We start from the raw sequence: 22,412 nt of genomic DNA on the forward strand, positions 1-22,412 counted from the left end.
CTGGGAAGTCTGTGCAGAGGTTGAGGCCGAGGGCTTGGCATCTTGACCTGCAGTCCTGAAGAGACAAATGGACAACAAAAGCATAGGTGAATGACAGGAGAGGAAACATTATAAATATCAGCAGGGTACTAGTTCAAAACTGGTGTAGTTGCTACAACTAAAGCCAGGCAAACAGTGTAGAAATTTGGACATATTTTGGTCCAAATCTGTACAGTGGACCAAATTTAGAATCAGGCCAAATTTCTGCCAGATCAGTTGTTGTTTAACGGGCAGTTTGAGGGGGGGTCACGATGCTGGATTAATCACCCAAACGATCTGGCTCTCAGACAATTAGATTTCTGGTATGCCAGAAGTTTTAGTCAGCTGTCTTGCAGTTAGAGCAGTGGAGTGATTTCCCTCATGGCGGCTGTCAAAAGGTACATAGTGAGTGGTAACTATAGTGAGCTTGTTTTGATAGTATTGCAGTAATATTTTACATGTTGTGGCTAAAACTGTGGTCTTCAGACTGCTGTGATATAAAACTGAACATTGCTGCAGAACAGACCATACTGTCTGCATCTTCCAGACATCCGTGGCTCCATATTATTCTTTTTTCTTCTAACTTTTTGTTTAAAACACAATTGCACAAAGTAACGCTGTCTCCTTCCCCAGCACTGAGGACGACACAGCCATCTTGTATGGATACTGGAATTGTCCCTGCACATAACCGACTGAGTATTGCGTTTTTCGGCTCAGTGTGGTAGGTTTTGGTCGAGCACAGCAAAAAGGCAGATTAAAACATGTAGTGAGAGTTAACACAACATGCAAGAGCAATAAAATTGCACAGTGCCTGACCAGTTTAAGAGATTTACCTGGGCTTGAGTGCTATCTCACCATCCCAATCTGGGTATCTGTGGAAAAAAAACAATTCAAACACACCTATTAAAAACAGTAAAGAGGCGACATTTTGACAACAAAATACCAAAGGTTTCTGCGTTGAGGTAGGTGGTCATAAAGCTGTTGTATTCGGGTGACGCTTTTAAAGTCAAAGGATATCAAGGCCTAACTATAAAACAACCACAGGAGGTACCTCAAAGAACACATTCTTAAAAAAGGTCCAGTGTGTAACATTTAGGAGGATCTATTGGCAGAAATGAAATATAATATTAGTATGCTTTCATTAGTGTATAATCACCTGAAAATAAGAATTGTTGTGTTTTCATTACCTTAGAATGAGCTGTTTTTATTTACAGAGGGAGCGGGTCCCCTTCCACAGAGGTCACCATGATTCACTGCCATATTTCTACAGTAGCCCCCAACGGAGAAACCAAACACTGGCTCTAGTTAGGGACATTTGTGTTTTTCGCGAGTTTCACGGCCACCGTAGTTTCATCACATGCTTTGATGGGGAGGGTGATGTGAGTGGTATTCAAATGGTTGCAAACTGCAATTTCAGCGCTAGATGTCACTAAATCCTACGAACTGGACCTTTAAAAAGTTTATGAACGCTTAGCAATGAGCTATGCAGGATATTTTTTGTCCTCTACAGTATTTTGGCCCATCACTGGTGGGGATCCCCCAAAAGTATTCAGAAAAAGGGCAATGAGTATCAAAAAAAACCCTCAAATTAACAAGATCTTTATTGGGAAAAGTTAAAAGAAAAAAACTGACTGTTTTCGGAGGAGTTTGCAGTTCTCAAGGTGAAGGCTGGTGTTCTGGTGGGAGATCCAATCCTAGTAGACAGAACAACACACACCATTTATATACTATTATCATCAAAACTGCTTTCTGCTTCAATATCTCAACTGCCATTTTTGTGATTGTTTGACAACAGATATTTTATTCAACATTACATCAGCCTTAAAAAAAAGTTCCTTAAAGTTCCAAAGTTTTTCTAGCCTACTTGTCCAATGCCAACAGCCAAAAAAACCCCCAGGAACAATCTTGATCCCAAGTGATGAGCTGCGACATTAGCCAACAGTAAATAAAAAGATGACTTTACAGTATTTATCATGAAATATAACAAATAAAAGGAATGCCAGTAATAAACAACCAAATTAAATTATACATTCACTTGCTTAAAAAAATAAAATAAAATAAATCAAAAATCAAAACTGAATATACACTGTGGGACAACAGAGAGAAAACAGAGACAAAAGGAAATAGCCATCTTCCAACATCCTCTGATGCACTAGTTCTTCAGATTTGCGGATTCTTCCTCATCACATCTTCCTCGCCCTTAGTTCCGTTTTCAACAACTGTCCCAGAATTTGGCCACATCTCATCATTTTATATCAAATTATGCAACTTTCATTAGTCTGTGTAAATCTGGCAATGGCTGTCACACACCAATGATTTTGATCTTCATCTGTCTAAACTACAGTAATGTTCTATCAACAGTTTTAAAAAGGAGCAGTGTGTAAGATTTAGGGGGCTCTATTTGCAAAATATGGCAGAAATGGAATATAATATTCATAAAAGGATGTTTTCATTAGTGTATAATCACCTGAAAATAAGAGTTGTTGTGTTTTCATTACTTTAGAATGAGCCGTTTTTATCTACAAAGTGAGTGGGCCCGCCATGTTTCTGCAGTAGCCCAGAACGGACAAACTAAACACTGGCACTAGACAGGGCCTTTTGCGTTTTTTCGCGAGCTTCACAGCCACCGTAGTTTCTCCTATATGCCTGGAAAGGAAAGGGTGAGGCAAGCGGTATTCAAATGGTTGCAAATTGTAATTTCACCGCTAGATGTAACTAAATCCTACACACTGCTCCTTTAACTCAATCAAATCACATGTCAATCAGACATTGTAACCTTGAATTCAAGATAAACAGTTAGCTGTGACCGGTGTTCTCAAAATATTTTGGTACAAATTATTAAGTTTGGAGTACATCAAAATCAGTGTTAAAACAATCTCTCCCAAAGTTTTCCATCCAAGCTTGTATTTTCAAAATGGTGCACAACTTATATGTGGTGGCAGGCTTATTACTAGCATTTCATAGTAATTACTGCCCCATTTAAAATTCAAAGAATATTTTACATTAATCCTTTTAAATAGGCTAGAAAGAGACTTCTAAAAACAATTAAAACCCTTTAGCACTTCCCCACAAAATAAAACAATTTTACAATCAAAAAGAACAACAATTTCAGAAAATGAAATAAACAACTTACAATTTCCTAAAGGAGAGAGAGCAGACTGCAGTCTTCCACTCACCTTCATATGAGTACATTCTTTGTTACACAGAGAACAGGTATGTGGAAAGATTCTCGGCGAGGCCGCCGCATAGTCATGCATCATGGCCGGCGTTGGCAGACTCTTGGAGACTGCCTCCTTTGCTGGAGGCTGCCTGTTGGAAGTCGGCAGCATCGTGTGATTGAAATTCATCAGGCCCGGGATCGGATGAGGCAGAAATGGAGGAATAAAGATGGGGCGAGGACCACCAGGGATAAACACTGGACGTTGCATGGCCCATGAGGCATCGGTAATGCTGGGGATGAAGGGAGAAGGAGGAACTGATTTCGCAGCAGAAGAAAAAGGAGGCCACATTGCTTGCCCAGTCTGCGATGCCGGCTGCTTCTGCATCTGCTGCTGAGTCTGTTGCTTTTTCATCCGCTCAGCAACTGTTGACCCTTGACCTCGGGTTTTACTCTGATCCTTAGTGTCAATAAGCACAAGGCCAGGTTGGCTGGGATGCACACCACTGAACAGAGTGCAGGGTAGTTGGGTTTTCAACGTTGATTGGCGATCTGCCTCTGGTTCTTTCAAAGGAACAGATTTGGAGGCTTCAGACTTGAGAACTCTGATGTCTGTGTCTTTCTTTGTCAGAGAGAAAGAGCTGAGGATTGTTTGGGAAGTCTGGTTTGGATGGGTGTGCAATCGTTTGGTCGGATCATTGCTTGGGGGAGCCACAGAGCTCAGTACTGAACTGTACAAAGAGCTGAGACTGGTAACAGAACTCGTCTGCTCACGTGAAGAGCCCAAGGCACTGCTTTTCACCTCTGTTGTAGTTTTTTGCAGTGGTTTTCGACTGTGGCTGCTACTATTGTAAGTGTCCATCAGCAACATACTTCCACTCCCACCACTGTTAGCTCTACTGCCACTGGTCTTTCCAATCTCATCTCCCACCCCTCCAGTATATTTGCCAGTATGTCCGTAGTCAATCACTTTACTCGGCTGGAGAACAGCCGATGACATTTCTTTCTGGCGCATCCCTGACCCTCCAGAACTACTCAAACTGTGACTGTCCATTCCACTCATGCTTCTGCTGGGTTGGGGTTCGGGATAGGGTTTGGGCTGAACTGCTGTTGTAGCCCTCTTGGCCTTCTGAATGCGGATTTGGCGCAAGATGAACGGCAGGTTATCAGGAGTGATCTGGTCTTCAGGGAAGGAGATGAGATGTTTCAAGTCCTCTTTTTCAAGTCCAAAGTTCAGAAGGATGTTAGCAGCTGATTCAGAGGTGTACTTGGGTCGACTGGACTCTGTAGGGGCCGCAGGTTTGTCTGGCACTAGATATTTATAATCACCTAACCCTGGAATGGACTGCATATCATGTTCTCCTTCGCTCGGGGCATTAAACCTACTGTTACCACTTGCATAGTAAGACGAAGCAGATGGTGAATAAAATTTAGAAGAGTCATCAGCAGTGGGCCTTTTGTAGCTCGACGACCAGTCCAAGGAGCTACTGCCACTTTCAACGTCCGAGTGTCTATGTCCTAGAAAGACAGAAGTTGAGGACATTGGGTAGGAGGCCAATCCTGTGCCTGAGGAGCGAAACTCATCCCGTTGAGCGTTGGTAAAGTGAGTGCCCTGGTTTATGGGCTGATGCATCGGTTTGCCGAGAAGCCTCACATCTTCTCTGGCTCTGTTAATATGCATGTCTATAGACCTCTCTGTGTTCTCATCCTTTATGGCCCTACTCTGTTCAGGTCTGTAGCTCATCGACTGAGACGTTAGCGACGAGAGCATTCCCCCAGAGTTGTCAGGAGTCACAGAGGAAGCTCCGGAAGAACTGAAGCTAGACCCAGGTCCAAGGCGAGAAGATGCCCTCCGATGGTCCCTCTCTGCCTGTATACTGGGGAGTCCATACTGCCCCTGGGTAGAACTTTGATTCCCAGAGGCATAGGGGTTATACAGAGGATGGGACATCTTCAGAAAGTTAAGGAGATTGATGGTCACGGCAGTTGGGAAGGGAGGTGTTGTAGGTATGTAGGGAGCAGGTGTGTTGGAGTTGGCTGCAAAGGTTGCAGTTTGGCTGCCAACAGCAAGAGTCACTGCTGTTAACAGGAAACATCCAGAAGAGAGACAAACTCATTTATTTCCTTTCATGTGCATCTCTATTGGAAACAGCTGAGGTTTGGCACCAACATACAAAGCACATTGCAAAATGTAGAATCTCACAACTGCAGTTTCCATTTCAGACTGTCACAAAAGACCAAACTGAAACGCTCAGATGAGCCTGAAAACAAGTTGATGAATTCTGGTAGTGAATGACTAAATAAATAAGTCTAAATAAGACTCAACTTCCAGAATGACTCTAAATCATCATTTATTGGGTTAGAGGTTAGATAGTGTAACAAAATGGAATAGAGATTGAATCACCCTCTGGATTCACACGATTTAGGCTACAATGTGATGGCCTAAAAATGATCCAACGTTAATTTTGAAAAAAAAAAAAAAACATTTCCGTGATATCATCATTCAACTGGCAGAAGAAAGTCCAAAACTTCACAAACCTATAAAAAGGTGCAAGAATCACGGTAAGAATTTTGTGTGTTTTTCAAAAATGAATACCTACACTGGTTATTGCTTTCCAAAACTTTCCCGGGAATTCTACTCCCGCCCTTCCACCTACTTCTGATTACACAGAGAAACCAATTTCTTGCAAAGGTAACGTTAAATGACTTGCCCACGGACATACAGCTCACTTTCTAGTTTGCCAAGATATGCTGCTGTTGTGATGTTAGCTGTAGTAGCAGGAGAGTTGGGAGGATCACTATCTGGAGCTGGTTTGCTGGCTCTGGGAAACCGTCTCGTCCTTTCTGGCTGTTAGCTTTGCAGCAGCAACTGTAGCGACATTTTGCTAACCCAACAACATAGCTAAGCTAACCTAGAACCCAGCTTTTTTCATAGCGCTCCAACTTTTGTGTGTGGCCGCTCTGAGCGCTTCTAGTTGAAAATCTCTGAACTTTTCAGAAAGGCGCTGGTCACTGTCGCTCGTTTTCACCAACCATATATTATATTATATGGGGCGGGACTTGTCACCCTGGTAACCAAGAAATTGGAGGAGAAGCTTGTTCTGGCCTTGTTTGTCTATCCTGAGCTTTGTGATATATGTCGGACAGGATTAGGGCTGCAACTAACGATTATTTTCATTATCGATTAATCTGCCGATTATTTAAATCGATTCAATCGTTTAGTCTATAAAATGTCAAAAAAAATGAGTGCAACGTGATGCCTCCAAAATGCTTCTTTAGTCCAACCTACAGTCTAAAATCCAAAAACTCTTCCTTTACTATCATAAATGACAAAGAAAGCAGCAAATCCTTACATTTAAGAAGCTGGAACCAGCAAATGTTGCCATTTTTGCTTGAAAAATGACAAACAATTAATCGATTATCAAAATAGTTGGCAATTAATTTTCTTTCGATCGACTAACGGTCGCAGCTCTAGACAGGAACTACCATAACAGAGGCAGAAAAGCCCATTAGTGGGAGCAGACTGGCTGCATGCTGAATGTTGCTGGTGAGTGTTGTGCTTTTATTAACCTACACGTTGAAAGCTTGTTGTTAGCTCTGTAGCCAACCCTCAATTAATGCAGCTTTATTTTCTCTCACCGCACAAGCACTTCATCCCAGCGCTCCCCAGTGCCCTGCCAGTGCTTTTCTGCCAGAAATAAACACTATATGGACACAAGCCCTTACTACGGTTACAGGGACACTCTGTGTCTCTGTTGCTCTGAAACTTTCCCAAATAATAATAGGTTTTTAGGTTAGTATGCCTATGCAAAATCATGAATGTAATTTACTTTAATACTGAAATCTAGTAATAAACATAGGTTAATTGAACATTTTTGGTTAACAATATACAGGGTTGCTAACATGCTCTCACGCTGCCCTAGTAAATCTCACGCAAAATAAGAGGGAGCCCTTAAAATCCACTCCCTCATGAAGAAATATAATTATAAATGTTAAATAGGCTTTCTCTGCACACTGGACAAAGTCTGAACATCAGGCTTTTTTCAAGATTTAAGACAAGTTAGGTTAGATTAATTAGGCTCACCAATAATGTGACCCTAAAACTGCCCCTGGAGGTGAACTACAAATTTGAAAATCAAATCATCATCATCGTCATGCATTGGTATCATGTCAGGAAATGAATTGCCTTTGTAGTCGTATCAGTAAATAGATGTGAAAGCAATTCAGACAAAATCAGCAAGAAAAATATGACAAATCCAAACAAAATATTTCGGGCTAAGAATTAAATCTAAATATGCTGATCAACCATACTTATTAATCCTTGACCATAATTATTATCTCCTCCTTTGGGGTGTGTAACCTTTTTTTCAGCTGCATTACATCAGCACAACAATTAGCTATAACAATGCAGACATTTGTTCCGACATACTTTGTGCGTTAATGACTGATTGACCGAACAGTCAGATCAATATTTATCAGGTTTGACAGTCTAAATAGTGGACAACCGTCACTGACGTTAAGGCTGACTAGATCCAGGTTTTACAATATAACACAAGCGAAAACGTTCAAAATGTTGTCAAAAGTCTGTGTTTACTTTCTAACGTTAAACGCGAACTGTCCGCGAGCCACAGAGAGCTAAACTGGATAAAGTAGTCTCGCGTGCTCCTGCGAGCAAGCGCTAACGGTTAGTCTTCAGGAGGGCCCGGTTATAAACAAACGTTAAACACTAAGTGCAGAGACAGTAAGTGGTGTTTCGCTCCGTGTTTTTATAACAACATCTATGTTACATACCTTCCGTTATTTGGGTGTATCTTGCTGTTTTGATTTGCTCATCTTCGGGCTGTAAACCGGAAGGAATTCTTCTTCTTCTTCTTCTTCTTCTTCTTCTTCTTCTTCTTCTTCTTCTTCTTCTTCTTCTTCTTCTTCTTCTTCTTCTTCTTTTCTTCTTCTTCTTCTTCTTCTTCTTCTTCTTCTTCTTCTTCTTCTTCTTCTTTTTTTTTTTTTTTTTTTTTTTTTCTTCTTCTTTGTGTTTATTGGCGGATCGCAAACCAACTCTAAAGGTGCATACCCGCCACCTACTGTGTGAAAACTGATTTGCGCCAAAGAAAAACGAAACAAAACAAACAAACAAAAGGTAGGAAGGAATTCTAAACTGTACACAAAATCATATACTTCCGGTTTTGGTGTCTAGCCTTCAGGGTTTGTATTTAAGAAATGAGAATTTGAATAAATTGAGAAATTCACACTAGAGCTGAAATGATCAATTAATCAATAAGTCACACAAAATTGACACTTATTGAATTGTTATACTTGCTAATATTTTGTGATGTCGCATCAATTTATGTGAGGTTAATATGACAATATATTTGTCATGTTTTTAACCCTTAACCTCATAATTGTTATATATCTTCTTAATTGTCCACAGACTTCATCATTAGTCTTGTTATGTAATACTTTCAGTAAGGTAATATTTGAATACCAAGGACACAGAAATGAAAGAAAATTTTATTTCCAAACATGCACTAATACAAACATGCACTAATGAACAGTAATGACTAAGGGTTGCTGTGAAAAAGCAAAGAAGCATGAAAAAAACTAAAATAAAAGGCACTGTTATTCCTGTTAATATTATGTGATGTCGCATCAATTTATGTGAAGTAGGTTTGTATTAGTCATGTATTTAACCCTTAGGTTAAATACAGTAGGTTATATTCTGCCACATAGTGGCGCTATTTTCACAGAAATTCAGTTAAGACATTTAATTTAGCCCATTAATAGTATTTAAAACCACCTATGGGTGGTGATTTGCCAGTTTCTGTCACCTTTCTGTCAAGATCTCTGAACATTCACTACTGATATGAAGGAACTAGGCAAGAATACGTTAATACCCCACCTCCCTCCCATAAACTCAAGAACAGATGCACTGATAAAACACTTTTAAAAAACTAAAATAGGCCTACTATATTATGAACATCTATACAAATGAAGCATGAAAAAACTAAAATTAAAGGTACTAAATGCTACATACACCAACGTGAATAGTCACTATAAAGTATATTGAGATACAAAGGGAGGGGAGAAGGAAGTTGCAATAAAAAATTAAATACAATAATTGTATTTGAGGGAATGAAATTGGGTAAAGTGTGTCTGCTGATGGCAATGTTAGCATCTTAAAATAAAGTTATTTGGCCCAGTTATTTTCATGTTTGCATTAAAAAGTTTCAAAATTTTAAATAATTTAAAAGATGTGATTGAAGGCTTGAATGTGAGACATTTGAGTGAGCAAGTTTGGAGATAAAAAGCCTGAGAAATGAGAATAGGGATACATCATAGGAGTAGTTTATCGTTCCTTTGAAAACACGCCACTTTAAGGAGAAACATTTCACAGTTTTACATTACATTTAGCCTCTTAATGAGCTTCTTGGGGAAATATTGACATACGTACAAATTCGAGGTACTTTTTATGCAACTTTATACTTCTACTTCACTACATCTCAGAGGCAAATATTAATACAGTTTCAAAAGGAAAGAAAAACAAAAGACATCCCATAACATAATCTCTATGATTCCTAATGACTTTGACAGTTAAGTAAATTATTGTTCACGTGAAAAATTCCCTCCAAAACTAGAAACAATAAGAAAACGTCTTCACATTGTCGAGTAACAAAATGTCTGCCAGTGTTTGTCTAACAGTTAAGTTAAGAAAACATCACTTTTTACATCATGTGCAAGATGAAATTCTCAGCTTCATTTATACAATTTAAAAAACAAGTTAATGAGCTCCCAGAGTAACAGTTCATCCGTGAAAAAGGTGCTACAAAATTCACAGGTGCTCAAAACGTTATTAGATTTAATTATGCAATAAGAGAATACCTTTATTACCTAAATGAGACCAGGGTGAAGAGGATTTATTTAATGAACAGAAACTGTTAAGAAAGTACTGTTATTATGACCACATCATTTCCATCAGCCACATTGCTTCCTGTTCTGCCATCTTTCTCAGAAAAGTGTCAACAATGATGAAAGTGATGTATTTTACTATCTTCCATTAACAGCAACTCTGAAAGCTCGAACTCAGTTTGATCTGGAGGAACGGCGCCCTCTTCCTGTTTTATGCCGTAAAGCAATCGAGCAGATTTCTAAATCTGAGCTCAAGTTTCTAAGTTTACATCCAAATGTAGTGCAAATTTTAAACCAATTTCCAAAAAAAAAAAGAAAAAAGAAAATGTGAATTATTACGTGTTTCCGTCCAATACTGTTATTCGAATATTAGGATTTGAGCGCATTGAGATAAAGCAGCGCTAATTCTCCAGTTTGGTGCCATTAAACCATCGCAGAAGAAAATGGCAAAACAAGATGAAGTAAAATGATGTAGAAACTCAGTGGAAATGTGGCATTTCTGTTTGTCTCCTCATTGCTCCACACAGATCTGATGCTTTCGTCTCTTCAGTGGAAACTCCAGCTGTGGGCAGAGCAAGGCACCAAAACTGTAGAGTTGGTGGAGTTTGAATCCCAATGGGGCAATTCATGCTAAAATATTTATTAGGTATTATGGTAGATGTAGAATTGATATCATTTACATGAAACAAGGCGCAACTATGACTAACGTGGATTATCTATGCAGTGGTTTGTAAAGCTGCAGATGTTTCACTTGTCCGGCTTCATCGTTTTCACATTTTTAACAAAAAATAAATAAAAACATCAGTAGTTGAAATCAGGATCAATCAGAAACGGAGCCTTGAGAACTTTGTGTTGAACTTCTTGATGGTTTCTGTCGAAGCTTCTGGTGATGTTTCTGAAAGAAGAACGTAAACAATGTAAGGCCAAGTGTGTGTGTTAGTGTGTTTAATGTTGTGTGTGTGTTTGTGTGTACCTGCAGGTTGTCGTAGTGTCTCTGGCTGCTGCAGTGGAGGTCCTTGGCGGTGCTCTCGTTCAGGTAGAAAACAGAGCAGAGGTTACAGAAATACCCTGATTTGGGGACCACGAACTCCTGACCTGAAGAGGGAGACGGTGAAAGTGAAACAGGAGGAAAGTCACAAAACATTTGCATCTTTTGTTGATTTAAAATAAAATAGGAGTGTGTTAGTGTGTGTGTGTCTCACCAAGGGGGTTGTTGGGTTTAAAAGCTGGCAGTTTGAAGTCGGCAGTGACACAAGGAGACTGAGAACGAGATCGCTTTGCTTCAGGTCCAACAAGCTCCCTCCTCCGTTTACTCACAACTAAAGAAGAGAAGGAAAGAACAATCTATAAAATCACATTAGCCCAACAATCACACATTAACAGCTGTTTTTTCCATCCGCATTGCAATGTAAGTAGAGAAGAAACGATTAATCGCTCAATCTGCAACAATTTTGATAATTGATTCATTGTGTAAAGTCATATTTCAAGCAAAAATGCCAAAAAGTCACTGGTTCCAGCTTCTCCAATATGAGAATTTGTTACTTTTGTTTGTCTTCTATGGTAGGAAAATACATTTTGGAGGGTTTAGGACAGTTCATCTCACTTGTTTTGTCAGAAGAACTGAGGAGGAGGAAGAAGGAAGCCCTCCATCCTTCCTTCTCAATAAAATTTGTGGGAAATTATTATAACGGGCAAGATTAGCATTTTAGAGAACTATAGTGACAAGGGGCCTTTGAGGAAGCCTTGGGTGAGAGGATGGAAGAGATCAAAATAGACAAAGTACGTCTTTCAATAGATCAAGTGATCTACTTGGTTTTATTCACAAAAATATGCAAATCATTCCTAAAGCAAATCCCATACAGTGTAAAAAATGTTAAGCTTGCTATTCCTTGATTTAACATGGTTTCCTGTGAAAGGTGCTGCCTCAGTCTGTCTAAGCTCTTCTTCCGTGTTCTCTGTCCCCGCTCAGTGTTAGGACAGGTTTCCACGCCTGGCCTAAGACAGGCCTATATATGGTTAAAAACTGAATCCAAAGCTTTTCAATGGTTACATAGTATGCATGATTTACCGTAAGCAGGGTGAAGTTCCTGTTTTATGAGCAAAGCTAAAAGAAGAGCCTGTTTTTTCAGTTTGTCAGTCTCTTAGGCTTAGTTCCCTGTTTGCTTGCTGGGTAGAGAGCACCGAACGCTGAATTCACTCTTGGCCTCTGCCCTCTGCGAACACCCTCTCTTTCATTCTGCTCCGGTGGTCAGTGCCACATCAGAGGTTGGATCCTGGCGGTTGGTGGAGGAGTGCATTGTGGAGTGGCGGCGAGGATACAGATAATGGTGCCATTCATGGACTGTACCTCGCACCAAGGGCCTTTGAAGTGGTTGTAACAGGTTACTACACAGGCCACCCTCTTTGAACGTTGTCCATGTGGAGGGGGGCGAGTGGAGACAAAAGTGCTCTTAGCCTTGAGTTTCCAATACTGTATGTCAAGCTGGAGATATGGCAGGTGGTCTGGTATCCATCCTGGTCTGGCGTAGGCTATATGCTGCCAGGCTCTGGGATTCGAGAGCTGAGTATAGCTGAATTTTTCATGATTGAAGCTGTACAGCTGCAGGCGCTGTTTAAAGCCCTCGACGGGGCCTTGCTGAGCAGGAGGGGGGGCGCTCTCGGAGAAGTTGGGCAGCAACTCCTTCGGCTCAGAACAGCCGTCTTCTGGTCCAGGAGTGGCCAGGTTCTCTTGTCTCCCAAGTCTAGATATTTCAGGGACAGGGACGGCGTCCCCTGTATTTGCAGGTTGCGTTCTTCCCCTTTGTTTCCCATCAGTGCTGGTAGGGGTGGTGGAACATAGTTGTGGAAAATCCTCTTCCATCCAGGAGGTAGAAGATGTGTGGGGACTGCCATGGTCAGGCCTGTCTCCCCCGCGGGTACTGGTCTAGGGATAAGGCAGCACATTAGTGATCTGTGTCCTGGACAGTATCCAGCTGTTTCACAAAAACACATTGTAGAATGCTCCCATCTTTGATCAATGTGTTATGTGGATACGGTTTTAATGAGAAAAATGAGATAGAGACACAAGACAGGAAGGAGAAAGATGACAGATGACAGTTTGTTGCCAAATTTCCCTGGTACACACACACACCAACCTTCATCTTTGTGGAAGAATTTGCTTCGCTCTTCTGCAGGCTGGGCTTTGCTTTAGAGGGCTTTGAAGTCAACTCCTTATCTGCAGAGGAGGAGGAGGAGGAAGAGGCAGCAGAAGACAGTCTCTTTCTTCCTACAGAGGGAGGAGATGAGGAAGAGGAGGATGATGATGATGATGAGACGGCATTCATCCTGACTAGCTCATCCTGTAAGGCAGGAACTAGAGCTTTAACCAAGGCCTGTAGGGCAGACTGTTTTCCTTCTTTGGAAGAGGAGGATGATGATGATGATGAGGTGACCTTCATCTTGAGTAGCTCGGCCAGTAAGGCAGGAGCCAGAGTTTTAACCACGGCATCCAGGTCAGACTGTTGTGACAGAGACTGGACAGCTAGAGGGACGAAGAGGAACAGAGTGTCAGACAGAGCTGCAGCATTTTGGTGGTTGCAAAGTCTCATACAGAGTCCCGTTTGTAAGATGAAGAAATGTAGAGTTACTTTTCAAAATATCGTAAAGTGATCTCAGCTTTCTTGCTTGTTACTTCATAAGCTGTTACCATCTTTTCTCTGGGAAATGTTTTCTACTTGGCTTACAAGTTAACATTTGCATCTGAACCACTGGAAAGTGCAGTAAAAATTACACACAATACATAGCTGTACATATGTAAGAAGCATTTCTTCTTCCTTGTAGGCAAGCAAAAAGTAAATGCAATTTTCAAACCTTAAAAAACCATTTGGTGAAGACGGCTGACATGGTCTTTATTATGCTAATTTTACTAAGGAAAAACGTGTTGATTGTATTTTTTATTTCTCTCTTTTCATTTAATATTTCCTTTAATTTGTGATTCTTTATTATTCTACCCGTTAAACTGTATAGCATTTGAATGCTGTCAGTCAATTTAGGCAAATGTCGATTTATCGATTGGTCGATCAGAAAATGAATTGGCGACAATTTTGATAGTTGATTTATCGTTTTGAGTCATTTTTTATGAGAAAATGCATACATTCTCTGGTTGCAGCTTCTCAAATGTGAATATTTGCTGCTTTCCTTCATCTTCTACAGTGGTAAACTGAATATGCTTGGATTTTGCAAGCTGAAAGATTAATCAATAAATAATCTGTAGTTGCTGCCCTAAACTGCAGATCTTGAAATGGTCTCTGCTTACCCCCATTCAACATTTCACGACGCCTTGACTTCTTTCGTTGAGGGGATGAAACCTCTGTGGACGATCGCCTCTCACGGCTCCTCTTCGGCGATGATCGTCTCTCACGGCTCCTCCTCGGCGATGATCGTCTCTCACGGCTCCTCCTCGGCGATGGTCGCCTCTTACCGCTCCTCCTCTCAGGGCTCCTTGAACTTGACCGATAGCAGGAGAAGGATGGGCGGTCATATCGTGGGGAGTGAGAACGAGACCTGATGAAAGTAGGGATGAAATAAGTTTCTAACTCAATTAATCTAATGATAATTTAAAGAATTGCAATTAAATAATTAACAGCAAATCTAGCTTTCTCAAAGGGGTGACTGACAAATCCAAAGAGGCCAAAGATGTTGATGCAGATGTTTCAATCGCAGGTCTGGAGCTGAGTGACGATCGTGATCGGCAATCTGGTTCTCAGTCAGTTGGATTTTTGGTATGCCAGAAATTCTGGTTACACGGTCCGATTTCCCTCATGGCTACTGTCAAAAGATCTGTCATCAACTGTAGTGAGCTTGTTTTTATATTATTGCAGTAATATTTTACATGTTGTGGCTAAAACTGTGTCTGTCTTCAGACTGCTGTGATATAAAACTGAACTTTGCTGCAATACAGGAAGGAGCAGTTGTATACGGGTGATACTTCTAAAGTCAAAGGATATTGAGGAATTGTGCAGATTCTGCAGACTTTAACTACAGAACAACCAAAGGAGGTACCTTGAAGAACCCATTCTTAAAGAATTTATGAACTTTAGCACAAGTTACACTAGCCTCACAACAACGTGGGTTCAAGAAAGCTCCTTCAAGGTACACGTTTTAACTACTGCAGGACGTCAAAGTGCTGTAGAGGCCCTTAGCAATGAGCTATGCCGGCTGTGTCACGCGCTGCAGAGGTAGCACCAAAAGTACAAGTCAGCGACAAACAATCCTGAGGAACTCTCCTTTTCTGCCCAGTGTTTCCTCTACGGTATTTTGGTGCAACCCTTGTGGCCATTCCCCAAAAGTATTCAGAAAAAAAGGCAATAATTATCAAAAAATAACTCAAATTGACAAGACAGTTAAAAGAAAGACGACTGACTGTTTTCGGAAGAGTTTGCAGTTCTCAAGGTGAAGGCTGGTGTTCTGGTGGGAGATCCAATCCTAGTAGAACAACAGACATAGAGCATTTAGATAGGCCTCTTTATCATCAAAACTGCTATCAGCATCAATATCTCAACTGCCATGTTTGTGATTGACAACACACATCTTTTATTCAACATTACAGCAGCCTTAAAATAATTTCCTTAAATCTCCAAAGTTTGTGTCTCGTCTTTGGTCTGTTGAGTCCAAGTGTCCAATTCCATTTCTCTGCTCTTGTACGTACAAGTCACAGATTGTGTTGATATTAAAAGAGCAAGTCTACAAAAGAAAAATATATTTATCTGGTTTCTTTAAATCTTCAACCAACAGCAGTCATCCAAAAAACAGGAACAACCCAACTGAGGAGCTGAGACATTAGCAAACAGTAAATAAAAAGTTGTGTTTAAATGGAATGAATATACACTGTGGGACAAAAGCCAAAAAACAGAGACAAAAAGGAAACCGCCATCTTCCATCATCCTCTGATGCACTTGTTCTTCAGATTTGTGAAATTATGCAACAGTCATTAGTAACTGTAAATCTAGCACTGGCTGTTACACCAATGACTCTGATCTCTCTAAACTAGACAGAATGGTCTAACAGTTTTAAGTCAATGTTAATCAGACACTGTAACCTTGAATTACAGATAATAAACAGTTAGTTGTGACTGGCATCCACTGAAGCTACTCAGTTGTCCTCCTGGATCTTCTTCATTTATGTTTCACAATCTACATTTTGTCATCATTATTGTATATATACTATTTTCTGTTGTGAATCTATTCTGTACACGCGACATCTATTGCATGTCTGTCTGTCCTGGGGGAAGGAACCCTCCTCTGTTGCTCTTCATGAGGTTTCTTCCATTCTTTCCCTGTTTAAAAGTTTTTTTGGGGGGAGTTTTTCTTCATTCGTATCGAGGACAAAGGGTGTTGTATGCTGTACAGATTGTAATGCCCCTTGAGGCAAATTGTGATTTGTGATATTGGGCTACATAAATAAAATTGACTTGACTTAACAGAGTTAAACAATCTCTCCCAAAGTTTGCAATCCAAGCTTGGTTTTGCAAAATGGTACACAGCTTATATGTGGTGGCAGGCTTCTTAGTAGCATTTCATAGTCATTACTGATCCATTAAAATTCGAAAAATATTTTACAAAAATCCTTTCAACTAGGCTAGATAGTATTGCCCACAAAATCAGTACTTTCCCACAAAATAAAAAATGAAACAAATTCAATTCAATAAACAACCCACCATTTCCTAAAGGGAGATAGAACAGAGGGCAGTCTTCCACTCACCTTCATATGAGTACATTCTTTGTTTGAGTCCGCCGCATAGTCATGCATCGTGGTCGCCATTTGCAGACCGTTGGAGACTTGCCCCGTCTGCGATACCGGCTGCTCATGTGTCTGCTGCATTGGCTGCTTCTGCATCTGCTCATGTGTCTGCTGCATTGGCTGCTTCTGCGTCTGCTCATGTGTCTGCTGCTTCTGTTGCTGCTGGGTCTGCTGCATTGGCTGCTGCTTTTTCATCTGCTCAGCAACCATTGACCCTTGTCCTTGAATTATACTCTGATTCTTAGTGCCACTGGCGTCATTACTGCCAATGGCCGGTGACTGGCGATCTGCCTCTGGTTCTTTCAAAGGAACAGATTTGGAGGCTTCAGACTTGAGAACTCTGATGTCTGTGTCTTTCTTTGGCAGAGAGAGAGAGCTGAGGATTGTTTGGGAAGTCTGGTTTGGTTGGGTTTGCAATCGTTTGGTCGGATCATTGCTTGGGGGAGCCACAGAGCTCAGTACTGAACTGTACGAAGAGCTGAGACTGGTAACCGGACTTGCCTGGTCACGTGAAGGACCCAAGGCACTGCTTTGCACCTCCATCATATTTTTTTGTAGTGGTTCTCGATTGTGGCTGCTACTATCATAAGTGTCCATCAGCAACATACTTCCACTCCCACCACTGTTATTTCTACTGCCACTGGTCTTTCCATTCTCTTCCCCAACCCCTCCAATCACTTTACTCGGCTGGAGATAAGCTGATGACATTTCTTTCTGGCGCATCCCTGCCCCTCCAGAACTACTCAAACTGTGACTGTCCATTCCACTCATGCTTCTGGTAGGTTGGGGTTCGGGATAGGGTTTGGGCTGAACTGCTGTTGTAGTTTTCTTTGCCTTCTGAATGCGGATTTGATGCAAAATGAGTGGCAGGTTATCAGGAGTGATCTGGTCTTCAGGGATGGAGATGAGATGTTCCAAGTCCTCTTTTTCAAGTCCAAAGTGCAGAAGGATGTTAGTAGCTGATTCAGAGGTGTAGGTGTAGGCATTAAACCTACTGTTACCACCGCTTGCAGAGTTAGACAAAGCAGATGAGGAATCAAATTTAGATGACCAATCCATGGAGCTACTGCCATTTTCAACGTCCAATTGTCTATGTCCTAGAGAGGCAGAGAACATTCCCCCAGAGTTGGCAGGAGTCGCAGAAGAACCTCCAGAAGAGCCGAAGCTGGACCCAGGTCGAAGGCGAGATGCCATCCGAGGGTCCCTATCTGCCTGTATCCTGGGGAGTCCATACTGCCCCTGGGTGGAACTTTGGTTCCCAGAGGCATACGGGTTATACAGAGGATGGGACATGGTGTTCGCAATCTTCAGAAGGTTTGGGAGATTGATGGCCGCAGCAGTCGGGGAGGGGTGGCACAACGCTCCGATAACAATGCAAAGCTGAAAAGTTAAAGAACAAAGGAAGGGGTTATCGAATGAGACTGGACTTCAGCTTCTTGGATGGGTAAAATCCATCATCTGGAAGGTCTTGTCTTGAGTTATCCACTCTGGTGCTTCCTGTTGGATACACATTAATTCCATCTGTTTTACTTCCTGGTCTTCACTAGCAAGAAAGAACAGAGGAGGCAAAAGCAACAAAGCACAGATAGAGGGAGAAAACAAAGTCACTGCTGTTAACATGAAACATCCAGAACAGACAAACTTATTCATTTCCTTTCCACGCTCATCTCTGGTGAGGTTTGGCACCAACAGACAGACAAAGCAAAATTTAACATCTCACAACTGCAATTTCAACACCAATACTTTTCCCTGGAGGAAATATGTATGTATGAATGTATATATTGCCTATAGATATGTGTATATGTACAATATATGTATATGGGTATTTATGTGTAGATATATACTGTATATATCTCATATTACCTCAAGACACACACACATCCATCACAGTTTTTGCTGTGATGGATGTGTGTGTGTCATACTCACCAGTTTGGACTCAAGTTATATTCCTCAGTTTGTTTTTGTTGTTTGTCTTTGTCTTGCTATGTATAATCTCTTTTGGCTGTTTATGTGTCCTTGTACTTGTCTTCACTTGTTCTGTAATCACTTTATTGTGCAATAAAAAAAGAAAATAAAAAAGGAGGGACTCTGGATTTTCCTGTCACATAGCTAGTGACTGGAGATATTTCTCTGAAAAAAGGGGTTCTGGTGATCAGGTTCTGTTTGGGATGTCTGTCCCCTTTGGGGGTTGTTGGTTTGGGGTGATGGTATACTGCCCAGGTTCAAACCTGGCGCCAGGGGTATTTGTCCTGGAGGTGGAGCCAGGAAGGGTGTTTGGGGTCTATTTTGTGAGGGTTTGTCTTGTATTTCTCTAATCAGGGCATATTGATCATAAACCCAACTCGTTTATTTTTTCCAGAGCTCATTTGTGGGTAAGACCCATAGGAACCTCATGTTTATAGTACACAACTATGTGCCCGATAAGGCCATAGTCAGGTGCTGGGTCGTGGGGTCTAGTAAGTCTCCCCAATGGGAATTTTGCCTGCTGTTATCTCTTCCAGCCAATGCCTGCACTCTGCTTGGAGGTTTTCCCCTCCTTTTTGTCTTATTTCTGAACCTATACCTCCTTTGTCGAGATAGCACCTGGCCTGAAAGAACAACATGCCATGCTGGGTTGGGGGCTTAAAATCTGTTACCTTGGAGTTCATGACATTTATTTTCCAGTTACCTATGCGGCATATATATACTCAGCATATATATATATATATATATATATATACTCAGGGGCTGGCACTGGTGGTAGAGAGTCCACTCCCGGTGGTGGGGAGATGAGTGAGGGCGTTGATAGGGGGCATGAGGAGGAAACCTGCACCTGTTGGTTAGGAATAAACAGCTGATCTCCCTGCACACTTTCATCATCCCAATTCCCATTGTCTGTAACCGTAGGATACATCTGTATTTACACTTTGACTATTGTCACACTCGCCAAGGCTATGTCTCCCTCTATCCAACATTTCATGCAGCACGTGAGATACATGACTTGCCATCTCTTCGGAGTTTGGGGTAACAGCACTAGCTTTCTGTCCTCCTTCTTGGCTTGAATAGGCTACTCTGTCGGATACAACTATTTAGTTTGCACTCTTTAACTACTAGAATATATTTTAATTTCTTTAAAATATACTTTCTAGTGTTTTTGTAACACTAGTTTAATACTACCAGGTTTTATTCTAATCTCTGTTATTGTAAAACATTAAAATGTAAATAAAATTACTTTTGCTACCTGCTTACTCTCTTTTGTTGGTCTACATAACACATAAAGACTGCCACACTCGGGACACACACTACTCTCCCATTTTATTATACATTATATTTATTATTTACTATATATTATACTATACTATATATTATATTTGATCATCTGTTATATTGCTGTAATATACTATATTACTACATTTTACCTCATACTATATTATACTGTGCTATATGATGTTAATTTCATACTGTTTTATTGCATATATACTATATTATATTTCTATATTAATATAGACAAACACTAAGTATCATTACATAATAATATATATTAGTCTGGTGTACGCTGTTCACATATACTACACTTGTTTGCTACTTTGCTGCTATTAATCACATCACTGTCACTTTGCCTTGAAATTTTGACTCTAACTGCTCTCGTATAGTTTCTATTTTTATTTATATTCTCATTTTAGTTTCATATACCTCTTATTATTTATGTCTAAACTGTTCTCAATTTATCTGTACTTATTTCTGTTCTTGTGCTCCTGCAACAACTGAATATCCCCTCTGCGGATCAATAAAGGCTTATCATATCTGTATCTGGGTTTTACATTTTCTGTTGTTTCACTGCCTGTCCACAGCTTGCTTCAAGGCAATACAGGACACCACACTGTAATGATGGTAATGTTTATTTCAGGATACATATCAGTACATCTACAACTACTATGTACTAATTTTGAGCCACACTGTGAAGCAGTGGTGGATCAAGCAAGCGGCAACCACCAAGGATGAGTGTGATGAGCTGAGACACTTGTCAATCAAGCAAACACACCCTCCTAAACATGCTGCTATTAAAGCCTTAATAATGTTAAACAACAATTTTAAAATTCCCACCTAAAAACACATGAGAAAATGCTAAGATTTTGAGGTCCTAGCAAGACCATCTAAAAAACTGTTCCTGTCATCTTAAACTCTCATGTGTGCTGATGAGCAAGGCATCAATAAACAAACAAAATTAGTAAGATTATCCTGGTTAAATTAAACTTAATTTAGAAAAACTATTTAGATCAGACTTAGAAAATGGATCACCAGAATTTTTTTTCCTCACTTACCTCTCAGTGCTTCTGTATGTTCCTGTTTTCTGAAAAAAGTAAAACTAGCTAGTCACCAGAAGCAGGGTGGAAAGTCCCCATTATCGAAGTAAAATTCAGATCAACGAATGTTCTTTTTCTTATCATCTCTTAAGCATTGTTCTTTTTCGCTTAGTTTCATTGGCTGGGCATGCTTCTGAGCAACACAAATGCCTTCTTGGAGTTAGTTTGACTTTCATGTGGTTCAATCTGTCTAGCTTTCTTTCTCTAATTTGTTTTTTCCCGTGCTTAGGTGACCAAATTCATGAATACTGAAACTCCAGTGTCTCTAAGCACCTTGCGGGGGCCTAGTAATATCGATATGTGTTAAAAAGGTCTCTTTCCTCCGAGAGGTTATCAGTATCTGAGCCAAAGGACAGAGGGAGGTAAACCCCCCTCATTCTAGGTGTCCCTCTTCCTAATGCTATTCCCTCTGTTGAGGGCCAAGATTAGTATTTCTAATATTTAAAAAAAATGTAGAGACAAGGGGCCTTACCGAGGTTTTGTTGAAGAAGCCTTGGATGAAAGATGAAAGAGATCAAAATAGACAAGGTATTTGTCTTTCAGTAGATCAAATGATCTACTTGGTTTTATTCACAAAATCCCATATAGACTAAAAAAATGAAGCGTGCTGTCTCTCCAAGCTCTTGTTCCGTGTTCTCTCTCCCTCTCACTGTTACTCCTTTTATACCGTGGAGCTGAGAGGATTTCCACGCCTGCTGCACAGCAGGGCTTTCTTCCTATATATCCAAAAAAAAAACTGAATTCAAAGCTTCTCATTGGTTATAGAGAGAATGCATGCATGATCTATGTGAGCTGTTTTCTGAAAAAGGTAAAAAGAGCTGGTCACACAGAAGCAGGGTGGAAAGTACCTGCTATCTAAGCAAAAATCAGATCAACAAATCTTCTTTTTCTCAGTTTATCAGTCTCTTAGAATTTGAATCCTGCATCTGAATCTGCATCCCCAGCTACTTTAAAGCAATTCATTATGATTTAGATGCTTAATCATTTTGCCAGAAAAGAATGGAGGGTTTTAAGGGCCGAAACTAAATATGCAACTAATGAATTAAATGCTTAAATAAATGAATAATTAAATAATTATGTAATTTTATGCTTAATTGTCACCATAAATAAATAAATCACAAATTAGATGAGACATTAAATATATAAAGGTTAAATTTGTGCATGTATTTATAAATTTATATGTATTTATACAATTGTATATTTATGTATTCATTCAT

The 22,412-nt window shown here is 40.3% G+C and overlaps 1 protein-coding gene and 1 long non-coding RNA gene across 7 annotated transcripts; both read right to left on the reverse strand.

Moving 5' to 3' along the window:
- Window positions 1-19: 19 nt before the first annotated feature.
- LOC122869704 lies at window positions 20-8,125 on the reverse strand. Its single transcript, XR_006376383.1, has 4 exons — window positions 7,967-8,125; window positions 1,651-1,712; window positions 852-890; window positions 20-55 (listed from the first exon to the last, which is right to left on the reverse strand). It is a non-coding gene; the product is annotated as an uncharacterized LOC122869704 (long non-coding RNA).
- A 543-nt stretch (window positions 8,126-8,668) lies between these two features.
- Window positions 8,669-22,084, reverse strand: LOC122869682 (serine/arginine repetitive matrix protein 2-like). 6 transcript variants are annotated; one of them, XR_006376381.1, is made up of 10 exons: window positions 21,668-22,073; window positions 16,975-18,232; window positions 16,814-16,881; window positions 15,477-15,538; window positions 14,370-14,617; window positions 13,210-13,595; window positions 12,144-12,998; window positions 11,278-11,394; window positions 11,049-11,170; window positions 8,669-10,970 (listed from the first exon to the last, which is right to left on the reverse strand). XR_006376381.1 is itself a non-coding variant. In XM_044182903.1 (6 exons), exons 2-6 carry the CDS (start codon window positions 18,143-18,145, stop codon window positions 12,324-12,326), a joined length of 2,703 nt encoding a protein of 900 aa, XP_044038838.1. In that variant the 5' UTR covers window positions 18,146-18,232; window positions 21,668-22,072; the 3' UTR covers window positions 11,858-12,323. The 6 variants fall into 6 exon arrangements, 2 of the variants coding, with proteins under 2 accessions (XP_044038838.1, XP_044038839.1); XR_006376380.1 differs by having other exon boundaries at window positions 16,939-18,232; XR_006376379.1 differs by having other exon boundaries at window positions 16,814-18,232; window positions 21,668-22,072.
- Window positions 22,085-22,412: the final 328 nt, after the last annotated feature.

The sequence above is a fragment of the Siniperca chuatsi genome, linkage group LG22 (assembly GCF_020085105.1).
Source record: "Siniperca chuatsi isolate FFG_IHB_CAS linkage group LG22, ASM2008510v1, whole genome shotgun sequence".
NCBI lineage: Eukaryota > Metazoa > Chordata > Actinopteri > Centrarchiformes > Sinipercidae > Siniperca > Siniperca chuatsi.